Raw genomic sequence first — 25510 nt, forward strand, 5'->3', positions numbered from 1 at the left:
GGCTGCTTTTCAGTAGTAGTTTGAGTTGCCCTCCTTGACGTTCCCCAGGCATTTTATATTACGTCATTACTTACGTCATGCGGAGGCCACGTGTGGATGTGGGAGGAGTGGAGGTGAGAAATAGAAGGCAGTTTAGTTTATTAGTTTACAAAGTTGGCTTGTTTGTTTCGATTTAGTGTAATTGTTGAGAAATAATTATTTTTACTCGAGCTATCATTATGGCTAGCTATCATTGTTTGTTAGCTTGTTAATAAATTGGTTGTTGTGACATGTTGCCACTGTCAAAGTAGTCCAGTCGAATCATGACTTTGCTCATTTGATGCATCTTCTTCCAAACAAACAGTGTTTGATGTTCTGTACTGCCACCCTGTGGATGTATTTTTCTTGCACCACTGTAATGCATTGTGGGTAATATAAGACTTGCTCCCTCAACCCTCCGGGTAGATATTGACTGTCACCATAGACATAGATAGACGCCGCATCTAGTGGGTTTGTCCACTGCGGCGGTACATCACAGTCGCCGCCATATTGGATGTGTCAGGGCTGCGCTGTAAATGAATCCAAGTAAATGTACTTACTTTCATAAAGCGAATAAAGAATTTGAAGTTAATTACTCTCGTTTATACATTAAGCACTAATGCTTAAACGCACTAAGATACTTGGGAAACAGGCACCATAAATGTGAGGATCAAATACATCGTTTTTAGTGCCCAGCTATTTCCCAAGTATATTAGTACGTGTGTGAATGTATACACGAGAGGAATTAACTTTAATTTATTTGTAGAAAGGCGCTTTGTGAAAGTAAGTACATTTACTTGTATTCATTTACAGCGCAGCCTTGACACATCCAATATGGCGGCGACATTGACGTACGGCTCAGCGCTCGATGCGGCGTCTATCTTTGTGTATGGATGTCACCAACATGGTTACCAAGTCCACTTCACGACATTTATGATGGCGGCCGGAGGGCAACCCAAAGTGCTATTGGAATGCAGCCTAAATCTTGCACTCTTTTATTCACTTAGTTCACAGGACTTGATGAAGCGGTATATTTTGAAACGTCAGACCACATCATTCACACAAACATATGACCTTAACCCTGACTACAGAATGCTGAAGTTCACTACTTTACTTTGCTTTCATTCAACAACAAAGAATCATGTTTTATTCTTCATTAAAAGTAAATGCTATATAAAACTGTCGGACTGATTTATTCAAAACGTTATATGGCGTCCTCGCTTCTTTTTCGGTTTCCGCCGGAAGCCCCTCCCTGTTAGCTTTAGCTGTTAGCTCTTCGGGGCACGAAACTGGGAAGAAACTGTCAAACCGGGAAGAAAATTTGGTTTTAAAAACGAGATGAGCGCAGACGCGGACAGTAGAGGACAGCGGTGACCGAATGTGTCACCCTCAACAACCGCCCCTCACGGTGGGTTAGTGGGCACAAAAGGGACAAAATCCTCTTTAATCCTCGAATTCCTCCACTCCTTCTTCCCCTCCCTCGTCGGCGTTTACCGCTAAATCACCTGATAAACACGACAAAAAGTCTCAAAGTTCATGGCTGTCGGTGCTTCACTTTGTTTTTAGGCATCACTTGACTTTGTCCGTTGTTTTCTTTGATGTTCATGTTGTTGGCAGACTAGCTTCACTAGAATGGGCTCTGCTAGTCCTCTGCTATCTTTGTCATAGCGCTTCACTATGCTAGCCCTGTGCTATATCTGCGATAGCTCTTCTCTATGCTAGTCCTGTGCTATGTCTACATTATCTCGATGCAAGCTTTATGCTGTGTGTATAATTTTTGCAAGCCTCACCTTTTCCCACACTTTGATTGTTGCTTGTGTGGCTTTAGGAAGTACCTTAGGGGAGACGTGACAGTTTGTTATTGCAAGTTTGAATGGCTTTGCACAGGATTGAATCCAAAGTGATGAAAGGTTTTTCAAGTTGTGTGAAATGAAATTTCATGTTAAAGCACACAGTAAGTTTTAATAAACTGTAATTGTAATGTAATATGAAAAACGGGTTTTGTGAACATAATTCAATGTAATTTGTAAACTTAATTTGTTTTTCTTTGTTTTCAGATAATTTAGTCTTTGTCTGTCCACAGTGGATCATGCAAGCTTTCCTCTCTTGACCGTTCAACCTCTGACACATGATGGGCTTTGGTCGGGATCTTAGAAATTCCCATGAGGGATTACTGAAGCTGCAGGACTGGGAATTAAAGGTACCCTTCTTTGTTTGTCCTCTGCAACTTTAACAAAGTGTCTGTTTGAAGGAATTCAACTTGACGTGGGATTGTTGACATCGTAAATGGATGAACATTTGTACTGTCAGTGTCATTGAGTAGAACCTCCAGTGGTTATATTGAGTCCGTTCGTAGACTGTGATGTACATTGGATTGTACACCCAGACTAACTCCTAAGTCACTCACACTGTACGCAGAACACATGAAGTACAGCAATAAAACATAAATACAACAATTAAATGGAAACAGTCATAAAAAAAATACAACTAAAGGACTAGTAACGTTTTCATGTCAATTTGTAGACCACTCCACTGTAAAGTTATTACTGTCGCCGTCAGAGGATCAGTGAGTTTTGTGATACCCCAGCCTGTGTGAATGCGACATGCATCTTGTGCATGCAGAGTTGCCTGTTGTTGACGGCCCACCTTCTCATCATCCTACCAATACACACGTTAAGATACCATCATTCCTAATTCATGTCACCAAAGGCCAGTGTTGACAGTAGCACTACTACTCCTACTAGCAGCACATAGTGGCTTTTCCCTTCAGTTGTGCACTGTGCTGTAATTACTTTTGGAGCGAGTCTCGTGTTTACTGACTAAATTTCCGTTTTATGGGAGATCGTACATATCCACCAACCTCTGAAAGCCGTAAGTCAAGGTGGTGATCAATGTTTTTGATCAAATTGATTGGATCCTACTTCTCCATCACGGTTTTGGCAAAGCTGTTAGCATCTTGTGTGGGTGTGGCCTGCAGATGAGGTCACCAGTGGTGATGTGTGATACCACTGATTTAGTTTCCGATCTGATACAGAGTCAAATTTAGGCTGGTATCAGTGTTACTGATACTATGTGTCTGGTAAATGTTAAAAAGTAGTGTATTTGAAATGTTAACAAATAATTAAAACATCAGATTTATTTGAAACCCTGAAGTGCAGGCTAACATACAACATGGGACATAGAAAATACATGCAAATGGTCTTTTAAACAATAAAAAAAGAACCAAAGTCAAATAAGTGACTCTTTATTAACAAGTACAATAAGATTGACAACTTTATTCCCAACTGATTTTGTTCCCAAAGGCTCCGTTCATGATCGGCCAGGCTTTTCGACAGGGTGAGCCTGACTGACTCAGCAGTGTGCCGCTGCGCTTACGCATGACACACTTTACTCAGGTGGAAGAAAAAGTAGTTCCCACCAACATTGGTTACTTTGCACTGCCTTCCTGTTAATGATGTTTGAAAGCATGAAGATGTGGTGTGGGAAGTGTTGGTGTTTCGGTATCGATGTGACCAGGATGTGGTCTTCCAGCTGCTGGAGGCCGTCAAACGTTTTATGACTCTGCGTGTGAAGAGCGACAAAGAGTACGCCGCCCTGCTGCTCAGCATGACCCAGCAGATGGAGAAACATGAAGCGGCAGACTACGTCAGCACCGTCAGCAAGGTGATCAGCATCACACCACCTTCATTTCCTGTCTGCTGCGGCACTGACAACGTGAGCGTGCGTGTTAGACTTGGTCACAGGTGGTACGTCAGACGGAGGTGCTGGGTCGCGTCATGAGGAGTCACGCGGACGACCTCAACTCGGGTCCTCTGCACCGCCTGGCCACACTGATCCGAGACAAGCAGCATGTGAAGAAGAGCTACCAGAGTCTTCATCAGCTGCTGGAGAGCCACAACCACAAGGTCTGCTGGGAGATAACTGCTGACGTGAACAAGTGTGTGTGTTAGAAGAAGGTAAGAAAATGAAGTGCTGGTTGTTGTTGCTAGGTTACCAGGAGCGACCTGGACAAGCTGAAGTCGACTTATCGTCAGCTGAGCCGTGACGCAAACAATGCCAAAGAGAAGTATCGAGAAGCTCTCAGTAAAGGTTTGACTTGCGCTCTTAATTTGTATACGTCACGACCAGGAAGTAGTCTGTCAGCAACTTTACTGACCAATTGCAGGACGAGAGACAGAGCGTGCTCACGAGCGTTACAACAAAGCCACAGCCAAGTTACACAACTTGCACAATCAGTACGTGGTGGCGGTGTGCGGAGCTCAGACGCAACAAGAAGAGCACAGACGGCGTGCAGCGCCCGCTCTGCTGGACGCCCTGCAGACGATGCAGGAGGACATGACCCTCGCTTTGTGGGTGACCTCGCAACACTGGCTGTACGAGACAATGATGAGCAGCGCAGCATCACTGTGTGTGCGTGTGTGCAGGAAGAACATTCTGGAGGAGTACTGTGAGATCAGCAGTCTGCTGACAGAGGAAGTTGTTAAAGTTCACCAAGAGATTTCAGCAGCCGTTCAACAGATTGACCCGCTGGTAGAGTACCAGCACTTCATCGATGCCTACAGGTTGCCATGGTGACAGCGGGTACATCCTCTTCTTCCTGCTGTCTTGTGGTGCTCAATGTGTGTGTGTGTGTGTGTGTGTGTGCGCGCGCGCGCGCGCACATGTGTGACACAGGTCTCCAGAGATCCCAGAGGCCAGTGTGGAGTTTGACACGTCTCTGTTGGATGAGACTGACAATATGCCGGCCAATGAGATCCTCTGGAACACGCTGACGGCTGACAGTCTGCAGACCATGTGAGGCCACTCCCCCAATTTTCTTCCCGCCTTTCAATGCCTTCCTGAACATCTCACACCTGAACCTATCTTCAGGTTGTCCTCTGCGACGGAGGAGCTCGCGCTGACTCAGCAGAACCTGAGGACCAAAGAGGCTCTGGTGGACGACCTGGACTCAAAGATCCAAACGAGTCAAGAGAACACAGACAGGAAGAGCGAGTCGGTGTCTGTGTGTCGTGTCTCTCTGTTTGTTTGTCTGTGTTGACTGTCTGCATCTCTGTCGCTTGTCTTTAGCTGCGTCCTCCTCCTCAGTCAGAAACTGTCTCTCCTTGAGCTCCGTCAAACTGTCCAATCACTGCGCAGCTCAGAAGCCCGCCTCTTGTCGCAGAAGGCCCTGTTGGACACCAAGATAGCCGCCGCCTCCCCACCCCTACCACCGCCGCCTCTCACTCTTCCCTACGAGGACGACACTCGCTCTGTTGGCTCCACTGTAAACTTTTTGTGTTCATCTCTGACCCCAGTGAGTTTTTCAAAATAAAGTCCATTGTTTTGGGCATGTTTTTCAGGATAAAAATAAGGAGAAGAGTTCACGTTTCGACACGCTGCGTCACTCCCTGGCCGGAATGATTCGCTCGCCAAAAGCCATGTTGGGCTCGTCCTCCTCAGTGAGCTGCTTTCCCATCACGGTGCCACGGCTGGTGAGGCGTGTGACATGCCGTCTCTTGTGTGTGTGACAGCACTTCTTTGATGTGATCCCGTCATCGGAGCGCCCCCTAGCGGAGCAGGAGTGGTACCATGGCGCCATTCCTCGCACTGAGGCCCAAGAGCTACTTCGGCAGCAGGGGGACTTTCTGGTGAGAGAGAGCCATGGCAAACCCGGCGAGTACGTCCTGTCGGTGTTCTCTGACGAGCAGCGGCGACACTTTATCATCCAGTTTGCTGATGTAGGTGGAATAGGCCACACCTCCTCTGAGCAGCATTTTCTGTGGTCGCTTGACTGGTCGCTTTCTCTCTCTCTGTCTGGTAGAGTCAGTACCGCTTTGAGGGGACGGGCTTCGCCACCATCCCTCAGCTTATCGAGCACCACTTCTCCACCAAGCAGCTCATCACCAAAAAGTCTGGAGTGGTGCTCCTCAACCCCGTCGTCAAGGCAACCACACGCACATCCTCACAGCACAGTCCATGACGGATCTTAAGATGGCTGTGTTCATGTTGTCTGTGCAGGATAAAAAGTGGATTCTCAACCACGAAGATGTGATGCTCGGCGAGCTGCTTGGAAAGGTGACGTCACTTCCTGTCATCGGTCTTCTCGTCTCCCGTGTGTCCCATCATCTTCTGCTCTGTCCGCTCGACAGGGTAACTTTGGTGAGGTGTTCAAAGGGACGTTGCTGCGTGACAAAACACCAGTGGCTGTTAAAACCTGCAAAGAAGATTTACCTCCAGAACTCAAGATCCGCTTCCTGTCTGAGGCCAGGGGAGTGCCGCCATCTTTCTTGGGTTTGCTCCTTGAAAAAAAGAGCTTGATGAGCATGTTACGTGTGTGCTGTGTTCAGGATCCTCAAACAGTACGACCACTCCAACATCGTCAAGCTGATTGGCGTCTGCACTCAGAGGCAGCCCATCTACATCGTCATGGAGCTGGTTCCTGGTAGGTGGCGCCCTCTCGGCCTTCGTGTGCCGTGCGTCTTTCTGAGCCTTCACTATGTCCATCAGGTGGAGACTTCCTGTCATTCCTGAGGAAGAAGAAGGACGAGCTGAAGACCAAGCAGCTTGTACGTTTCTCCGTGGACGCTGCTGCGGGCATGGCGTACCTGGAGAGTAAGAATTGCATCCACAGGTAACTTGTGGAATGTGCTGTGTCATGACATCATGTTCCAAAAATAGCAGGTGAGACCCTCACCTGTCTGCGTGTGTCAGGGACCTGGCGGCCAGGAACTGTCTGGTTGGCGAGGGCAGCGTGTTGAAGATCAGTGATTTTGGGATGAGTCGTCAGGAAGATGACGGTGTTTATTCCTCGTCTGGACTCAAACAGATTCCCATTAAATGGACGGCACCAGAAGCTCTTAATTACGGTAATGTCTTAGTTTTGACGTTAGGTGCATTTCACCTTTGTGACATGAGCATGACTTTGTCCCACCATGTGCGCATGCAGGTCGTTACAGTTCAGAGAGTGACGTGTGGAGTTATGGCATCCTCCTGTGGGAAACCTTCAGTCTGGGGGTTTGTCCTTACCCTGGGATGACCAACCAGCAGGCTCGAGAGCAAGTGGAGAAGGGTGAGCACGCCGAGGCCGCACATCATCAACAGTTGTTGCTGCGCCAACATTAACTGCTTTGGTTGCTAGGTTACCGGATGGCGTGTCCTCAGCGTTGTCCTGATGACGTGTACAAAGTCATGCAGCGCTGCTGGCAGTACAACCCGGAAGAACGACCAAAGTTCTCTGAACTGCAGCGAGACCTTGCCGCCATCAAGAAGAAGTGAGGTTGTCCTGGACAGGAAGTGCAGCCTTGTTTTCAGCGTGGATTTTAGGTTTGTGTGATTGACGTAGGCGTGGTCAAGGTGCTGGCGGGTAAAAACACTCATGTGAACGTGCCATACCTTGAGATGGCATGCGTATGTCAGCATGGACGTTGCCACCCGGCTCAGCGTCTGGAAACACCACATCAGGCAGTGAACAGCAAGTTTGTTGGTCAAACAGGAAGTGAGCGGCTCAGTATGCCAACGCGTGCTAACGCACTACATGCAGCATTTTACTAGATGGGAGATGAGTGGTGATGTACAACATCCCAATGAAAAAACAAACACGTAGTGACGGCTAACATGCAAAGAGGATGGGACCTCGACCTGTCAATCAAATGACTCGTTTTTCTAATGTTACGGAAATGATATAAGGAATGTGTATTGTATCAGGGCTTTTTAAAGTTGTATTTATATTGTTTTTATTGATTCCTGAATTCAGCAGACCACATCCAGAATGAGCAGGGGATTATTTATTTGTTGGAAAAAAAATGTTCCAGGGTGACCTTTTCTTGACAATACGGTCAGCACTCTCCTGTTGTGTTGTAGATGTGAGTGATGGAGAGGGTGGACCTTGATACTGACATCAGAGCACCAGACCACCTACTGATCTGTATATTGTCAAATGCTTTTTTTCATGTTAGTTCCATGTGACTAAGCCTTTTATAAGACCATATTGATACATTTATAATGAAAATAAAATGAAAAGTGTTGAACAACTCCCAGCAGCCTCAGTCACCACACCGACGTACTCTTGAACACCACACTGCAGCCATAAATAACTTACTTTAGTAATCCCCTTGGGGACATTGCGACAATAGCACTGTCAGATTGTAATATTTACGTATCATACACTTAAACAACATGAACGTGTCATTAATTAAAACTGTAAACTTCCAAACAGCGTGGGCAGGGTGGCTGGTTTGGGGTGTGGCTTGTAGCCGATACGTTCGTTGATAAGCTCCGCCCTCGATGCAGCTGAAGACGACGAAGCTTCCGCCCCACTGACGTCCACACCCACGACAGAAGCCCCGCCCACTCCACCTCCTGATTCCGCTTCTTCACGCTGACGCTTCCGGGCCTGAAAATAAGATTTGGACGCAAAGAATGGTGGCGCGTATTTTCTGATACCTTGTATTTCTATTTGTTTCGTATAAGACGAAAAGTATATTTTAGAGACACAAGAATACATCTTTCGGGGGTCCACAGTCAGTGTGAAAATAATAAATATGAATAATTGTTACCTCAAGCTCTTTCTTGATGCTCTCAAACTCGTCAGTGTCATCCATCTTCAGCTCCAAACGAGTCGGTTTTCTCCTCAACATCTTGTCTTTGACAAACATTTGAACAACGTACATTGACATTAGAACTCAAGCGATAGCTTTGAATCACTTTGGCCAGCGGGAACGATTTACTTCAGTTTGCTACTTCTCTTAAAAGGTTGATCTGACATGATGTACGTTCAACATAAGCTAAAGCTAAGCGGCTAACCGTAAAAATGGCGACCTTGTTTATTTCACCACTTCGTACTTCGATGCCAACAGACTTGATGGAAAGTTACCTGACAATTGTGTTCAGGTTCAACTGCGTCTTCATGGAATTCCGTGGCTTTCACGGATGATGGTTTTGGAGCTTCCGCTGCTTCTGCAGGAAGAGTAACCTTCAACCCGGAAAAGGACGTCCTACATATATCCGGGTCACGTGATAAGAAACTCAACCACCACATGCGCGGCGCCAATTGCTTTCCTTCAAGTGTGAGTTATAAGACAATTAAGAGCTGATTGTAATGATTATTGGGCATTAGTTAGTTATATATCAGATCAAATTGAAGTGTTTCAATTGTCTTGTGTTACTTGTGTTACGCTTCGTACCGTTCTTTCTGCTGTTGCTAATACTAGCCGCTAACAGACCGCTAGCATTTTTCCTTTTAGAGTTTTTCAACTTTTTTCTATCTTGTTATGTTTTCAAGCTTTGGATCAGCTTCTGTGCGTGAGAGATGATATCAGTGATGTTGCTATGTTTACCATCATCATTTTTGAGGACAATGAGAAAAAAAAATTAAAAAGAAAAGAAATGAGTAGCTTTACAAAAGTATTCTGCATAAAACTGTGACAAAATGTTATCGTCATTGTCATTTCTTTGCATCAATATGATTGAACACGTTTAGATGTTTCTGTGATTATTTTTATTACATTTGCAGTGACTCTTTTGGGCTTTGATTTTGAAGTCTTTCCTGTTGTCCCAGGTGTCCGCAGGATGTCAGACGATGAGGAAGTAGCTCCGGCCCCGAAGAAAGGCCGTGTTTTCTACGGAAGCCTGGAAGAAAAAGAGCGTGAGCGTTTGAATGCAGAGACTCTGAGCGGCTTTGTGACAGGAAGTGATGCCGTCAAGGCGGGAATTGAGGCGGGAAACATCAACATCTCGTCTTGTGAGTTTGAATACAGCCTCGGCACCTAAAGCAATGTGCCTGCCCAGGATGTGACTCCCTGTCCCGTGATGCTTTGCAGACGAAACTCTGGAGCTGGAGGACCATGTGAACGAGCGACAACAGGAAGCACTTGCAGAGTTTGAGCGGCGGCGGCGAGCGCGACAGATCACGGTTTCCACAGACGACACTGAAGTCAAGGCGGGACTCAGAGCACTCGGAGAGCCTATCACCTTGTTTGGAGAGGGGCCCGCCGACCGACGGGAGAGGTTTGTGACACCATTTCCTCATGAACCACTCTGTCACCCTGAACTAGGGCAGGGTGATATGGCCAAAAAAAGCTTCACAATATATATTTGATCACACCTTGGATTGATTATTATCACAACTTTTTATATTGTTGTTAAACTCACAATTTTTAAGCATCTGTACTAAAAACGAAAGAAACTAGCGATGATTTCAAAATTGGATTAACATAATACTTGTAATACTGGATTAAATTTTAGTGCTTTTCAAGGCACTGAAAGCGCTTCACTCTGACGGAAACATGGCTGCCAATTCGCACATATGGCTAATAAATGTGGATAGACCATTGGTCAATAACTTGTGAAGCCACGTGGCTGCCATATTACCACTCCCAAGAAACACTTCTCGGACATTGACTTATGTGAGAATTTGTGTGTTGTTAGTTTGTTAGCCACTCACACTAAATGCAAGGTTAGTCTTCAGACTAACTTTGCTTTACAACTTTACATGGGGGGCCGTGGGGGATATGGGAACAAACAACCACCACTAGACTACTAAATCATTTGCGGCTGCTTGCAAATATAAAAAAAATATGTTTTTTTCTGGGGGGGGGGGGGTGTTTACCTGAATTTCAAATGAACCCCCATATGGAGACAATGTTTATATATTATTACATATTATATTACATATTATTCCTGTGGTTTTTGTTCAGCTATATTTCTATATCAGAAAAGAGGTTATTTCTATTTCATAACACAAACAAAAAAATCTGCAACATGTTAAATAATTTTAAAACTTGTCCAAAGTCACTCTCTTTTATGATTCATATTTTGTACAGACGAGAGCATAGTGAATTGTATGAAAGTAAGAATAAAAAGTAAAGGATCATGACCATGGATTTTAGTGGAAAAAAGGGATGGGATATGCAGTTCAAATGAAAATCTCTTTCTAGAGGAGTAAAACTATCATTGCTATAGGGGAGTGCTGAGCCAGGGTGCACAGTAGAATTTTGTCCCAAAGGCAATGAGAATTGGAAGGGGAAAAAGTACATTTAATATAGCCAAAAGATAGAGAATAACGTATCAAATGGTTTTTAAGGGACCAAGGTTGCGTTACTTGAAGGAATGGGAGAATCTCCCCGCTTTTTAATGTCAAATATAGATGTTCTGTTAGCCTCTTCATCTGCTTTGTACACTATGTACGCTGTGCCAATGTAGTCTGCTACGTACGAGATGTGAGTGCTAAGATGGCCTCTCTGTGGCTTCAGCGGCTTGCATGGGCGCGTGCGACGTATGAGCTATCCAGACTTATTAGTACAGATCAGTGATATGGCCTCTCCGAGGACTGCCAAACATTCATACACCAGTGTGGTGAAGTGTGGTTTGCCCAGGGACAAACCTCCTGAGCCACTGCCGAGCGCCTGTGGCAAGTAAATAATAATGAGACTATTGATTGTTGCCCCAACATGCTTGACTTTCTCCACATCACTTGGGAGATATCCAAACCACCGCCACACAAGCAAGAATAGGAAACATTTCTTCTCAGCATCAACTGTATTTTGCTGCCCTCCACTCGGTGTTTATTCCACGTTGGTCATTCCTTTTACTTCTCCTGCAACATACAAACAGAAGTGGTGTCGGAAAAGGTCAACTTTGATTGGCAGTTGTTGTCACAGACATTTCCACCAGCTATAATTGCATAAATGTGCAAACAGCTGATCACTGTAATCCTCCTGAAATTTACGGCAGTCGCAATCATGTAATCGCCCAGTCTTACCCTGAACACAACACAACTAGACCGGTCACGATAATTGATAAATCAATTAACCATTCAATAAATAAAAGGGAACTGGATCATTTTGCCGATCTCAATATATTGACATGTGCATATCTATTTTCAGGACAAGAGGGTTCACTTTGCATCTGTCTCAGCACCTGGCCGTGTTGGTTCTATAGCGGAACGAAGGGAGTGAGTGAACCCTCTTGTCAGTTATTCAGCCTCTTTGTCCCAGTAGGGAGAGGCGGGGCGCTAGTTAGTGAGTGCTGCAAGTGAGTGTGGTGAGGAGTAACAAGCAAGCAAACGTAAATGGGTGATTCTCCTGAAAGGTCTACCAGCCAATGAGAGCATTCACTGGCATACTGGCAGTTTCTGAGAGGGTCGCCACGCACAGACTACAGTAGTTGGAAGCATAGGCATGTGAAAATATACTGCAAACATTAAACAAACAACAAATCAGATCAGATTTCAGCCTGTTTGAGCACCGTAATTTTGTGACATGAAAAAGTTGGTGAAATAGACAATTAAATAAATAATACAAAACGCAGGAACGTACGTTTCATTTTGCTGCATCCAAAACACATACCAATCTCCCACAAAACGTTGCACCTCATTAGAGGTAAACGGCGTATTCCACACACAATGTTGCCAACAGTCAGTCAAGGAAGTGGATATGCAAATGCCAACTTGATAGTATTTCCACCTTCCACTCTTTGACAGCCATATTGGCCACTTTTCAGGCTGCGTGGTGTTTTGTCTGTGGTTGGTCCAGACGCTCTGAAGAAGTCCAGGAGAGATGAAGACCGAGCCAAGAGATCGCAGGAAGAGGTTGGCTTGACAGAAGCACACACACACACACACACACACACACACGCAGGAGTGTGTTGAGGCGTTGTGATGTGTTGTTTTTTCCTGACCAATCACAGTGTCAGCAGACTTGGTACCATGAAGGCCCGGTCTCCCTCAAAGATGCACGTCTTTGGTTGGCCCGTTACTCTCTGCCCAGGTAATTGGCCAACGACTTGAGCAGTGTGTGAGTAAAGCAACATTTGAGTTGAGACATTTGAGAAATGTGTGACAGCTGGAAGGAAGTGGGAGAAGTCACGTGGCGGCCATCTTCGACTTCCTTCTGTAACAGTATGATGAGGTTCTGCTCATGTGGCCTTCCTTTGAGCTAGCTTGTGTTTGTCATGGCCACGCTTTGATTTTAGTCAAACAGGAAGTGTCTGTGTGCTGCCTGTCAGGGCGATGAGGCGTCTGGAGGCGGCCCGGGCCCAGAAGGATATGTGCGAGGCAGCCAGGACCATCCGGCAACAGGAGTTACACAAGAGTCTGAGAGTGAGACAGACTTTAATGCTAGCTTTGTTAAAGCTGCACAATCCTTTTCATGATGATTACAATCAACTCTTTCGGGCCCATTTTCAAAACATCTCACTCATTTTCTTCTTCAGAACTTGAACAACTTCTGCAGTCAAATCGGTGACGATAGGCCAATCAGCTTCTGCCACTTCAGTCCCGACTCCAAAATGCTGGCCACCGCCTCCTGGTAATGTGTGCGCGTGCGCGCGCACACACACACACACACACACACACACACACGCAGTGACCTAGTGCTATGCTAACATCACCTGTTGCCCATAGGAGTGGTTTGTGTAAACTGTGGTCTGTCCCTGACTGCACCCTGATTCGCACACTAAGAGGTGGGCGGAGCCTGACATGTTGTCAATATGTCATCATATGAAAAAAGACTCCATCCCTTTCTGTCTCTGATTGCCTGAAGGTCACAACACCAACGTGGGAGCAGTGGTCTTCCGTCCGCAGGCCGGCATGTCTCTTGACCAATCAGATGTCAGTTTGGCCTCATGTGCTGCAGATGGATCAGTGAAGCTTTGGAACCTGGACAGGTTAAAATCACAGCTGATTGGGAGAGCACTTTGAAAATGTTTTCTCAACAAACAACACAACCCATCCAACAACAACAACACAGCAACAACTGAAAGCAGCACAAGTCCTGGCCATGGATGGATGCATGCATACATGGATGGATGCATGCATGCATGGATGGATGCATGGATTGTATTGTATTGTACTTTATTTATCCCACAGCAGGGAAATTCACTTGTTACAGCAGCAAGCAAGATACGCAAGCAAAGAATACATAGTGACTACAACATGGTTCAGGTGGTGCAGGTGTTGTAGAGCCTGACAGCGGTCGGTATGAAGGACCTGCGGAACCTCTCCTTCTTACACCGTGGGTGTAACAGTCTGCTGCTGAAGGAGCTGCTAAGGGAAACAACAGTGTCATGTAGCGGGTGAGAGGTGTTGTCCATGATGGATGTCAGCTTAGCCAACATCCTTCTCTCCCCCACTTCCTCCACGGAGTCCAGCGGACCGTCCAGGACAGAGCTCGCTCTCCTGATCAGTCTATTGATCCTGCTCCTGTCCCTGTCCGTTCTGCCCCCTCTCCAGCAGCCCACAGCATAGAAGATGGCTGAGGCCACCACAGAGTCATAAAAGGTCCGTAAAAGAGTCCTGCACACACCAAAGGACCTCAGTCTCCTCAGCAGGTGGAGGCGACTCTGGCCCTTCTTGTAGAGGGCGTGGGTGTTGACGGACCAGTCCAGTTTGTTGTTAAGGTGAACACCCAGGAATTTGTAACTGTCTACCAACTCTATGTCCGCTCCCTGGATGTTCACCGGTGTGAAATGGGATGTTTTCCTCTGGAAGTTAATGATCATCTCCTTTGTCTTGCTGGTGTTGAGTTGTAGCTGGTTAAGCTCACTCCAGCTGACAAAGTCCCTGATGACGTCCTGTATTCCAGATCATTCCCCTCTGAAACACAACCCACAAAGGCTGTGTCGTCGGAGAACTTCTGGATGTGACACTGTGTGGAGTTGTGTGTGAAGTCCGAGGTGTAGAGGGTGAAGAGGAAAGGGGAGAGCACCGTACCCTGAGGGGCACCTGTGCTGCAGAGTACCATGTCAGACACACAGTGACGGAGCCTCACATACTGTGGTCTGTTGGTGAGGTAGTCTATAACCCATGCAGTCAGGTGTTGGTCTACTCCCACACTCTCCATCTTCACTCTGAGTAGTGACGGCTGGATGGTGTTAAAGGCACTGGAGAAGTCAAAAAACATGACCCTCACAGCGCTCCCGCTGTCCTCCAGGTGTAACAGTGATCTGTGCAGCAGGTAGATCACTGTGTCGTCCACTCCGATCCCAGGCCGGTAAGCAAACTGCAGGGGGTCCAGCTGAGTGCCCACCAGGGGTTGCAGGTGCTGCAGGATAATCCTCTCCATGGTCTTCATCAGGTGAGACGTCAAGGCAACAGGCCTGAAGTGGTTAGGCTCCTTGGGACGCGGTGTCTTTGGTATCGAGACCACACAGGAGGTCTTCCACAGGGCCGGGACTTTCTCCAGGTTCAGGCTAAGGTTGAACAAGTGCCTGAACACTCCACAGAGCTGGTCAGCACAGTCCTTGAGGATTCTAGGGCTGATGCCGTCCGGTCCCGGGGCCTTCCTTGCCTTGATCTTCAGTTATGGAGAGGGGGGTAGAGGATGGCTGGGATAGGGGGGGGGGGGGGGGGGGGGCAGATCATCTGCCCAGATCTTGTCCCCACTGACTTGGTCTCTCCCCACTCTTTTACCATGGCCGGTGATGGATGGATGGATGTATGCGTGGGTGGGTGGATGCATGCACGGATGGATGTAAATAATGACAGTGCAACTACTGTATGTGTGTGCTGGCATCTATAATGCAACTTCTCTTTGTCAGGAATACAAACATGAAAAGAACAGATTATTGTGGAAATTGTCAGGATGACTCGCCTACTAATTACTGTAGTTGTTTTTAGCTGTGATCATTTCCAAGTAACATGTTCTTTGTTGTTGCCATAGCGATGAGCCAGTGGCAGACATCGAGGGCCACAGTGAGCGAGTGTCTCGAGTGTGCTGGCATCCATCTGGGAGGTTCCTGGGAACTACATGGTATCAGTGCCAAGACTAGTAATATCTACACATGTATGATGGGAGTCTTTCCAACATGCTGGTGTGCTTGTAGCTATGACCATTCATGGCGTCTTTGGGATCTGGAGGTTCAGGAGGAGATTCTTCATCAAGAAGGTCACAGTAAAGGAGTTCATGACCTCCATTTTCATCCCGATGGATCACTGGCTGCTACTGGGTAACTACTACTACTACTACTCCCATACACACTGTAATAATATGCATCATTACTTCAATACACACTCTAATATACCTACGTCATTACTCCCATACACACTATATTATACGTCATTACTCCCATACACACTGTAATATCGGATCATCAAACATAAAATATTAAATATTAGTCATTGACAACACAACTGAACACTTTGTGCACTTTTTAAATGAAACTTTTTATTATCAAGGGGGAAAAAATCCAAAGCTACATGGCCCTGTGTGAAAAAGTGATAAAACATAACTGAGATGAAATGAGATCTATCAGTGTGGAAAAGGTTAGAAAGCCATTTCTAAAGCTTTGGGACTCCAGCCAACCACAGTGAGAGCCATTATCCACAAATGGCCAAAACATGGAACAGTGATGAACCTTCCCAGGAGTGGCCGGCCAATCAAAATGACCCCAAGAGCGCAGCCACGACTCATCCGAGGGGTCACAAAAGACCCCACAACAACATCCAAAGAAGTGCAGGCCTCCCTTGCCTCAGTTCAGGCCAGTGTTCATGACTCCACCATAAGAAAGACACTGGACCAAAACGGCCTGAATGGCAGAGTTCCAAGACCAAAACCACTGCTGAACAAAAACATTAAGGCTCGTCTCAATTTAGCCAGAAAACATCTTGATGACCACCAAGACCTTTGGGGAAATACTCTGTGGTCTGACCAGACAAAAGTTGATCTTTTTGGAAGGTGTGTGTCCCATTACATCTAGCGTAAAAGTAACACCACATTTTAGAAAAAGAACATCATAGCAACAAGTAAAGTATGGTGGTGGTAGTGTGATGGTCTGGGGCTGTTTTGCTTCTTCCGTTTTCTGCTTTAGCTTTAGATTTTTTTTTCTCCCTTAAAGTTGAATTTAAAAGTGCATAAAGTGTTGAGTTGTGTTGTCATTGACTAATATTTACAGTTGTTTGATCTGAAACATTTAAGTGTAACAAACATGCAAAAAAGCTATGTATAGATACAGACAGTGCAGTTGTTGTATGCATATGTAAAGCAAGGTGGTCATGCATGCCAAAGGTTTCAGCATGGTACATAATAAACATTGTTATTATCTATGTGGATAACCCACCTGACTGTCAGTGGCCTGGATGCCTTTGGAAGAGTTTGGGATCTTCGCACAGGACGCTGTGTTGTTTTCCTTGAAGGACACCTGAAAGAAATCTACAGCCTGCACTTCTCACCTAATGGGTCAGCCAATCACAGGACAGCACATGAGAACCATTTTGCTGTTATTGTTAAGTGACAGGATAGAACAGAAATGTCTTTGACACCCCATGTTCTTCTCAGTTACCATCTGGCAACAGGAAGTGGCGACAACACCTGTAAGGTTTGGGATCTGAGGAACAGGAAGTGTCTTTACACAGTCCCTGCCCACCAGAACCTGTTGTCAGGTGTCAGATTTCAGCGTAAGAACTTTTCTAATTGTCATGGAATGAAGCTATTGAGCTGATAATAGGTCCTTGTTTCTACGGTGACTTTAGCGCTCTATGATCACCTCTGCTGTTAGCATTGATGTGTGTGTGTGTGTGTGTGTGTGTACACCCCTACAGCCACAGATGGCCACTTCCTGTTGACATGCGCATATGACAACATGGCGAAGGTTTGGAGTCATCCTGGTTGGATGCCACTGAAGACACTGGCAGGACATGAGGGAAAGGTAAAATGATTGTTTTTCCTTTGTTTTGTCCCATTGATGGACAATAGAATAGCACAGCCTGTTTGTCATGTGATTTGTAGGTGATGGGCGTGGACGTGTCACCTGACGGGAAACTGATTGCCACATGCTCCTATGACAGAACTTTTAAACTCTGGTTGTCTGAGTGATTTCATCTCATTGGCTTTTTTTAATAAAATGTGGAATTGAACAGGTGCTCTCCAACAAATGGTTGTCTTTGTGGCTTTCCGGTACGGTAGCATCCTCATGAACGATACCAATGATCAACAAGCGAAAAGAGTCCAAGATGGACCACATTGTTATTCCATTTTAATCAAAATCACTTCCACTTTGGGTATTTGGACATTTATTGTACTAAGGTTCAAATATCAGCAGTTGATTCATGTCTCCAAAAAACTCAATTTCTGGAACCCGAGTCTACTACTGTGAAAAGGGTTCACGCGCCATCGGTGACGTCAATCCACCTTGCGCTGTTGCTCCTTGTGGATCACGTGGCCCTTGCTGATCAGGTCAGGGATCTCAACTGCCAGCCACGGTCCGAGTCCGAGAGCCATCAGGTGGGCCAGGCCGAAACGCGGGGCGTTGCGGGCCCACAGCGGCGCAAAGTGATCGGTCAAGCAGATCTTTCCGCCGCGGTACATCTTGGCCGTCTTTCCGTCCAGTTCAGGCACCGCCACTTCCGGCGCCGTGTCCGGATACGTCACCGGAATGTCGAACTCCAAGCGGAATTCATAGCGTAGCAGCTCGTGAATGAACCAGCACGTACCGGTCCAGCACGTGCCGTCTGCGTTGGACTCGAGGCGGAACCAGTCGTTGTCTGCCGCCTTGTTTTGCTCCACGAAGCGGATCAGAGCCTGGTACTCCTCCTTGAGACGCTGCGGCCACAGCGCGCGGTCTCGCGGGCCCGCGTGCGTCTTCAGCAGCGGGATCTGAGATACTGCCTTGCGCGTGCACTCGTCCGCCATCGAACGTGTGTGTGAGGGAGCCGTGCTATAACCAGCGTCAGGTTGGGGCTCACACTCTAGAACCTCTCAGCGAACTGACGTGGACTTCCGGCGTGTCTCTGCTTGAGACGCTTCCTCCATGAGGCTTTCAAAATAAAGTAATTGAGGTTTTGTTTTTTGACTCCACATTCCTCAAAGTGGAACTATTCATAACTCAGATGGTGATTTCAAAAACAACTTTTCTAAATTGTTCTACCCCCAATGTTACTATTATTTTGGCAGTGTGTGACTGTACTGATTCCTCCTCCAGTCGAAGACACCAACATTAGCTGAAGTTTAGTTTGGTATATGGGTTGATGCTGTAGTGTCGGATACAGTAATATGTAAAAAGCCACATCTTATATGTCTCTACATGTGTTCCAGGAAGGTGAGGCTCTGGTGAAGAGAGTTCGACCAGCAGCTGAATAGTAAACAATAGTATATCAGTTTGGACTGTTTAGACAGAAGAGTAAATCAAGGGTAATAAAACGTCACATACACACATATGGAATGGTCACTGGGAGTGGGTCAAACCAGACCTCCCATAGGATCTTAGTGAGGCCCTTGCACCTTTTTCCAGATGCAGGCAATGTTTGGGAAGAGGCCCAAAGTCTCAAAGATGCTAGACTGGTTGGCGCCATGCTTTCATAGATGTGACCGTTCTCTTTGTTGAACTGGTTTGCCTCATCGGTTTCTGCTTCATCATCACAACATCATCGTCTAGTTTGGGAAGATGGAAGGCTTAAATACACATCAATGTATTTCATACGCACACCAGGTTACATTAGTGCACGTCACGTTTACAGTGTAACATGTTTGAAAAGGAGTGGGAAGAAGCGCATCTCATTCAATCTTTGTGTTTCACATCAATCAGTAACATATTTATTCACAGGGTTTTCCCTGGGATTTTTTGAAGCTGTGGCGGTGGGCTGCAGCTGATGCGTCTGCAGTTTTTTTAAATGACAAATGACAATTTCTTAATGACTTATGTATTAACTTATTTAACTTTTTTTAAACAACAAGCAGAACATTAATCCGGTACATTGCAAAACTGTTGGTTTGGTTTGGTTTAATTTTATTTGAACATGCATGCAAGTTACAATGGAATACATCACAAGATTCATTTCGCAATTTTCACATGTCCAAACGGAGTAGGAAGAAGCAAAGCTTATTTAATCCTACCCCCCATCCGTTCCACATCTTGTACAGGACATATTATTCACTTCCTGTATTCCATATGTCATTTTTAATACATAGAATAATAATAAGGTAATGTAACAATATGATGATATAATTAGTAAGATTTTTTCATAATGAATACAATAATCAGTATAATAATAAATACAAACAAGCATAACAGAACAATAAATATAATAATCAGTATAATAATAAATAAATAAAAATAAAGACAAGCATAATAAAGCAAGTTCAAGACTCCTCTGCCTTGTATTTAGCAAACAGCTGCTTGTATTGTTTTTTGAATTTGCTCATCTTAGTACATTGAGTTCCTTGCTCAACCTGTTCCATAATTTCATTCCACATACTGAAATGCTGTGGGTTTTTAGCCTTGGTCTCGCATAGAAGTGTTTCAAGTTTAGTTAATGTAATGGCAAAGTTGCTGAGAGCATTGCCGACACTTTATTTCCAAAGCACATCTCCACTCAGTGTGCTCATTTGTCATTAAATGCAAGTGTCGTGTTTGAATAGAACACTTATAAAAGTACTACGAGGTGAAGCAAACATTGTTTGGCGAACTCCACATCATCTGGTGAGCTACCTGTTAGAGACCCCTATGATAGCGTCACTGTCTGAAGCTGTACACACCACGTGTTTCTGTTGCACCACTTCCACACAGACTAGTGCTTTGAATACAAGTCATAAGAATTATAATGATAACAAGAGAGCAACATTGTTAAGTGACACTTTAAAAAGTAAGTGTGATGATGATGGATGATTGATGTATCCCATGAACGTAATGGCCACTTGTAGCTCCGAGCTAGCTAGTACCGCCAGCCGGGCATGTAAACAAAGATGCCAAAAAGTGTAATGAGATTGAAACGTGAGCGATCACACACGCTGGCATAGATAGGCTTAGCATCTGACAACCTGTCGTCAGTTGGCTACACATTTTACGGGCTACTGTTCATTCTCCCGATAACAAAGTGAAAGTCAACTCAAGACGTATCTGGTCACATGCGCAAGTGCCAGTAAGGCAGACAGGCGATCCCGGTGCTTGTTATCAAAATAAAGCCCAGTGAACATTTTTATGATATTTTAAATCGTTTTCAAACTAACTGTGGTCAATAGGTGTGTAAATAATAAGCTGTATATGTATCCGTATAGCATATGCATCCATTCATACAATATATTACTTAAATTGTTTTCAAGTAAAAAAAAAAAATTTAAGGTGTGGCTGCTTTTATTTTGTAGTGGCGCACCGCCGCGATCAACTACGTAGAGTGGAAACGCTGGTTTTACTTCCTGTATTCAATGTGTTCCATTTACCACTTTTTGGAACGACGAAAGAAAAACAAAACAATGAAGATGTTTCATGGCAAAGCAGCATGTTAAAAATAATGGAAGCAATTGCTTGCACTGGTTCATTTGCAATCCGTAACAAAATATTGACGACTTTGCCAAAAACGTACACGAATTAAAAATTATTTTTCTCTCACTTCATTTGTCATTTTGAATGAAAACTAAAAATGTAACTCAAGAACACTGCATCATAAAAATAAGTCTTCAATGCAGGAATTTTTTAATGTGTTTTTTTTTTTTGCAAATTGCAAACAGTGGTACAGAAGAGTACATACAGAATCATGTAAATCAAAAATGCAGTCTTACAGAACAATATTAATGGAAACATGAACAGAAACGTAAAAAAATGTTTCTTGAGGGATAACGTTTGAAAATAAAACAATCTTTCAATGCAGGAATTCATCTTAGAATACTGAGTATTCCATTACAAAAAAGGAAGCAATACCAGAGGGTCTCCCACCAGCCTGTGGGGTCCTCTGCAGCCATCTGAATATGAGCTCCAAATGGCAGCGTCATCTGATGCCGCAGCTTCTGCAGTGCCCCGTTTCATCTGTCATGCACAAAAGACAGCATCTCCTGGAGGTTGAAGCTTCTGGTGTCACTCAGCAGACTGCTGGTTTGTCACCAGTCTGTGGGGCCCTCGAGGAGGGAGTGATGTCATGTTTGCGACCCTCATCGGGATCAGGATCCCTTCAGCACTCTTCACAGACATGTCTATGAAGAAATGTTGAAGGAAATTATATGGCCTTCATACATGTTTGCCACAGGTCACCGTAGGTCACTTGACGGGGCTCAGGGAGCTTAAAGTGTACAACGATTCATTTTTTCCCCCTCCTCCTTTGTGCACTGCTTTGTGTACTGCGTTGTATATCTGTCACAAGCTACCGTAGGTCGCCTGAAGGGGATCACTGCTAGCTAGCAAGGCAGCTCATGTTTGTGTTTTCTCAGGCCAATTTCACCAAAAATTGAAGGTAAGTGCAAAAAAGTTACCTTGGAAATGGGGTTAGAGTTAACCCACAATTTCAAAGTCTTACCCAGTGACACTTGGAAAAATGTTCACCTACCTTCTCATGCTCGTTGCACAGGTCAGCTGTTGGTTCCGGCTTCGACCTTCCGGCCTGTCGCACCTCCTCCGGTGCTAATGCGGGCAGCTGCAGGGTCGTCAGCTGGAGGCCGCCGTTCACAGATGTTTCGCCCCCTATACCAGTACATCTCCCGGCGGGGGGGGCAGTGGCGTATGGGGACGTCTCCCCTCCACTCCCTGCAGCTTCCCTCAAGGGGGTGTTAGCCCCCATCCTTTTTCCTTCCTCCGAAGCCACAGCAAGTAACTCGCCTTCTCAGCCTCCTCTCCCAGCTCCTTCAACGCTTTCCGCAGGCTTGTCCCTGTCATCCCAGCGCTGCGGAGCAGTTGGACTGCCGTCTTGCCAACAAAGCCCCTGCTTCCGACTTCCACAGGGTATACCCTGGCTCTCCAGCCAGCCTCTCGGCACTCCGCCGCTAGCTCAGAGTATTTGAGGTGTTTCCTCTCGTGGGCTGCTGTCATGCCCTCTTCCCAGGGGATGGTTAGCTCGATCAAGTGGACTGATCTCTCCACTGCAGACCACATGACAATGTCTGATCTGAGAGTAGTTGTTATGATCTCTCTCGGGAACACCAGTTGTCTTCTGAGATCCACCAGCATTTGCCACTCTTTGCCTGGTCTCAGGATGGTAACTCCCTGCGTGGGTGCTCTGCCCATTTCGCCTGGCTTGACGAAAGCAGCTAGCGCCGGCCTTACCTTTGTCCAGGTGCGGTTTGCAGCCACCCTGCATCTTTCAAGTTGCTCTGCCAACTTGGCTAGCACCTGGTCATGGCGCCACCTAAACCGTCCCTGGGTCAACGCCACCTTGCATCCTGATAGGATGTGCTGGAGGCTAGCCTTGGTGGTACTGCACAGCGGACAGCCTACCTCACTCCCGAACCACTGAGTGAGGTTCTGGGGCCATGGGAGGCTGCTCTGATCAGGAAGCTTAGTCTGCTCTGTGGTGTCCTCCAAATGTCTGCCCAGCTGATGTGCCTCTGCACGGTCCAGGCTCCTTGGCTGCCCTGGGATATCGCCTTTATGTAGAAGTGCTCCTGCTCCACCCTGGTGACTTCGTCCACCACCATGGTCTTCCTCTGCCTCATGGTAGCTTTGGACCAGAACTGTCGTGGTGCTGCCCAGCCTAGGCCAGTGCGACCTGTCTTGGTTGACCCCATCACCACTTTGTGTTGCAGGCTGGAGATGGCGTTCTCTACCTCGGCAGGTGCTTTCCATTTACGGCCTGTGCGGATTGGGACTTTTGCACTCCTTATTAGATGGTCAGCAGAGTCCTTCATCTCAAGTACAAGGCGTGCCTTCTCCTGCTTGTACCCGAGACTGATGGATTTCAAAGGGAGCTCCAGCATGTTACATCCAAAGAGGCCTGCATCTGAGAAGCAGCGAGGTAATCCCATCCACTTCCTGATGTATCTGTTGGTTAGGCTGTCCATCTTGCTGACCTCTGAAATGGGGACCTAGCAGATCTTAAGGGGCCAAATCACACGTTGGTATAGTGTGTGCTGGTAGCACCACACCTTGTGCTTCCCTGGCAGCTGGCTTTGGTCTATCCTTGCCAGCCCCTCGGTAAGTTGCATTCTGATTGGACGAGCATTTAACACCCCAACGGTAGGTCCTATCGACTTGGAACCAGTTTCCGCCCGCCATAATTCGGCCACAAGCTTTCCAACGATATGAGGCACTCTCTCGGTTCCAGAGATACACCTTTTATTCGAATTCCCGCCCACTTCCGGAAGTCATAGAAAGTCGTGTGTGGCATTGTCAATACCACTTACTGTTCCAGTTATTTCGTTTTAGAACTGACTTGACTTGCATTTTGTCAACCTATTTCACAATTTTTGAGTTGCTAAGGTGTTACCACAAGGCTGGCAAACAGCTTTTACCCACAGGCCATCAGGCTTCTCAACGAAGCACTCGCACACGCCGCACGCAACACACACACACACTCATAGCACTTTATTTATTTATTTATTGGTATTCATGTCTCTTCTGTTCTTGTTGCTTAATTTATTGGTATTAATTTTTCTTTTGCTCTTATTCATTTTCTTGTGTTTTCTTTCTTTTTTTTTAGGTAGAATGAACAGAATAAGAATTTCATTGCGTAGTATAACTACCTGTTTTACTGTGCATATGACAATAAAACTCTTGAATCTTGAATCTTAACTTTAATTCAAATGGTTAGAATGACAGTTGACATTGACTCCAGGCAATTGAAAAATCAATGCATATAACCTGTCTGGAATCTTTTACAGATGTGTTCACATATACAGCATCAGTGAATTGTATACTGATATAGAATGCAGGCGCAGACAGGTGCTTGCTTGTGCATCAAGCTAATCCAGCCTGATGGCACATTTGATAGAAGTGGCCTTGCTGTTGGAGGAGCTGTGAGGGGGAGTCCATCTCCACGATGGAGCCGTGGTCCATGACAATGATCCTGAGAAGACAGAAGCAACCTGAATGATGATACGTGTCAGTGACTAACTTTGTCTTGTATGATGTGACATTACAATTGCGCCACACTGAAATGCATAAAAATATGACAATGGAATATTTGATATATTAAAAAAAAACATGTAAGAGTTCACAATGATTCAATTACCATTTCATTTTCAGGAGATGTCTGAAAGGAAGGCACCTAAAATATCTTATTCTAACAACAACAAAAACAAAAAAAAAAGAAAATGTCCAGGTATTGAAATTCTACCTTGTGTAGTCCATGATCGTATTCAGGCGGTGAGCAATGGTGAGGACTGTACAATTGCTGAAGTGAGTCCGTATGGTGGATTGGATCAGCTGGTCCATCTCCAAATCCACAGCTGCCGTGGCTTCATCCAGAACAAGGATTTTGGTTTTTCTCAGCAGGGCTCTCGCTAAGCACAGCAGCTGCCGTTGACCAAGACTGCACACAAACAAGTACCTAAACTTCATTTACTGCAAATGATCGTCCAATAATATTGCATTATAGCGAAATTGATCTTATTTATTATGTGTTGTGTAAAACTAAGACAGGAACAACATCAAATTAAAAGCATGAAATGAATATGATCCTGGGTTTTGTTTTTCTGAAAGCACTCAATAAGCTTTTTGAATAAAATAATGGCACATATTTCCAAAATGGATATGCATTTACACAACATTTGATGTAGTTATTTTCAAATGTATTTTCCTAAAGTGCTTTTTTTTAAATTATTGTGCCTGAAAGTTTCCTGCGGCCTGGTACTGCTCTGTGGGTGGGGCCGAAGCGGGCCGTGGC

The 25510-nt window shown here is 45.6% G+C and overlaps 4 protein-coding genes and 1 pseudogene across 12 annotated transcripts; 2 read left to right on the forward strand and 3 right to left on the reverse strand.

The window, feature by feature from the left end:
• Positions 1-4: 4 nt before the first annotated feature.
• On the forward strand, positions 5-8028 carry fer (fer (fps/fes related) tyrosine kinase). 8 transcript variants are annotated; one of them, XM_054757663.1, is made up of 20 exons: positions 5-113; positions 2076-2218; positions 3550-3681; positions 3750-3923; positions 4008-4107; positions 4184-4367; positions 4443-4589; positions 4693-4812; positions 4888-5010; positions 5086-5281; positions 5358-5456; positions 5529-5735; positions 5819-5941; positions 6016-6072; positions 6147-6262; positions 6342-6439; positions 6505-6628; positions 6709-6863; positions 6944-7066; positions 7136-8028. In XM_054757663.1, the coding sequence occupies exons 2-20, from the start codon at positions 2147-2149 to the stop codon at positions 7270-7272; spliced, it is 2487 nt and encodes an 828-aa protein (XP_054613638.1). In that variant the 5' UTR covers positions 5-113; positions 2076-2146; the 3' UTR covers positions 7273-8028. The 8 variants fall into 8 exon arrangements, 6 of the variants coding, with proteins under 6 accessions (XP_054613638.1, XP_054613640.1, XP_054613636.1 ...); XM_054757665.1 differs by having other exon boundaries at positions 35-113; positions 2102-2218; XM_054757661.1 differs by lacking the exon at positions 5-113 and adding an exon at positions 1267-1426.
• Positions 7762-9003, reverse strand: cdc26 (cell division cycle 26 homolog). 2 transcript variants are annotated; one of them, XR_008566574.1, is made up of 4 exons: positions 8870-9003; positions 8553-8638; positions 8082-8389; positions 7762-8038 (listed from the first exon to the last, which is right to left on the reverse strand). XR_008566574.1 is itself a non-coding variant. In XM_054757682.1 (3 exons), exons 2-3 carry the CDS (start codon positions 8631-8633, stop codon positions 8189-8191), a joined length of 282 nt encoding a protein of 93 aa, XP_054613657.1. In that variant the 5' UTR covers positions 8634-8638; positions 8870-9003; the 3' UTR covers positions 7762-8188. The 2 variants fall into 2 exon arrangements, 1 of the variants encoding a protein (XP_054613657.1); XM_054757682.1 differs by having other exon boundaries at positions 7762-8389.
• Positions 8903-17833, forward strand: prpf4 (PRP4 pre-mRNA processing factor 4 homolog (yeast)). Its single transcript, XM_054757669.1, has 15 exons — positions 8903-9062; positions 9554-9736; positions 9816-10002; positions 12496-12583; positions 12682-12761; positions 13000-13093; positions 13207-13301; positions 13397-13455; positions 13536-13659; positions 15654-15743; positions 15817-15939; positions 17061-17168; positions 17268-17386; positions 17531-17637; positions 17718-17833. The coding sequence occupies exons 2-15, from the start codon at positions 9565-9567 to the stop codon at positions 17802-17804; spliced, it is 1533 nt and encodes a 510-aa protein (XP_054613644.1). The 5' UTR covers positions 8903-9062; positions 9554-9564; the 3' UTR covers positions 17805-17833.
• On the reverse strand, positions 17402-18709 carry ufc1 (ubiquitin-fold modifier conjugating enzyme 1). Its single transcript, XM_054757681.1, has one exon. It carries the CDS (start codon positions 18618-18620, stop codon positions 18111-18113), a length of 510 nt encoding a protein of 169 aa, XP_054613656.1. The 5' UTR covers positions 18621-18709; the 3' UTR covers positions 17402-18110.
• A 5845-nt stretch (positions 18710-24554) lies between these two features.
• Positions 24555-25510, reverse strand: part of LOC129170290 (multidrug resistance-associated protein 1-like) — a 29789-nt pseudogene continuing 28833 nt past the window's right edge.

The sequence above is a fragment of the Dunckerocampus dactyliophorus genome, chromosome 17 (genome assembly GCF_027744805.1).
Source record: "Dunckerocampus dactyliophorus isolate RoL2022-P2 chromosome 17, RoL_Ddac_1.1, whole genome shotgun sequence".
NCBI lineage: Eukaryota > Metazoa > Chordata > Actinopteri > Syngnathiformes > Syngnathidae > Dunckerocampus > Dunckerocampus dactyliophorus.

What these genes read in the sequence shown, in the direction of transcription:
- fer (XM_054757663.1), top strand. Translation starts at nt 2,147, where the DNA reads ATGATGGGCTTTGGTCGGGATCTTAGAAATTCCCATGAGGGATTACTG. An exon ending in TTATCATCCAGTTTGCTGAT is followed by an intron (nt 5,736 to 5,818) that starts GTAGGTGGAATA and finishes TCTGTCTGGTAG; the next exon opens with AGTCAGTACCGCTTTGAGGG. An exon ending in TCGGCGAGCTGCTTGGAAAG is followed by an intron (nt 6,073 to 6,146) that starts GTGACGTCACTT and finishes TCCGCTCGACAG; the next exon opens with GGTAACTTTGGTGAGGTGTT.
- cdc26 (XM_054757682.1), bottom strand. Translation starts at nt 8,633, where the DNA reads ATGTTGAGGAGAAAACCGACTCGTTTGGAGCTGAAGATGGATGACACT. An exon ending in GCATCAAGAAAGAGCTTGAG is followed by an intron (nt 8,390 to 8,552) that starts GTAACAATTATT and finishes TCTTATTTTCAG; the next exon opens with GCCCGGAAGCGTCAGCGTGA.
- prpf4 (XM_054757669.1), top strand. Translation starts at nt 9,565, where the DNA reads ATGTCAGACGATGAGGAAGTAGCTCCGGCCCCGAAGAAAGGCCGTGTT. An exon ending in CCAAGAGATCGCAGGAAGAG is followed by an intron (nt 12,584 to 12,681) that starts GTTGGCTTGACA and finishes GACCAATCACAG; the next exon opens with TGTCAGCAGACTTGGTACCA. An exon ending in GTCAGGTGTCAGATTTCAGC is followed by an intron (nt 17,387 to 17,530) that starts GTAAGAACTTTT and finishes ACACCCCTACAG; the next exon opens with CCACAGATGGCCACTTCCTG.
- ufc1 (XM_054757681.1), bottom strand. Translation starts at nt 18,620, where the DNA reads ATGGCGGACGAGTGCACGCGCAAGGCAGTATCTCAGATCCCGCTGCTG.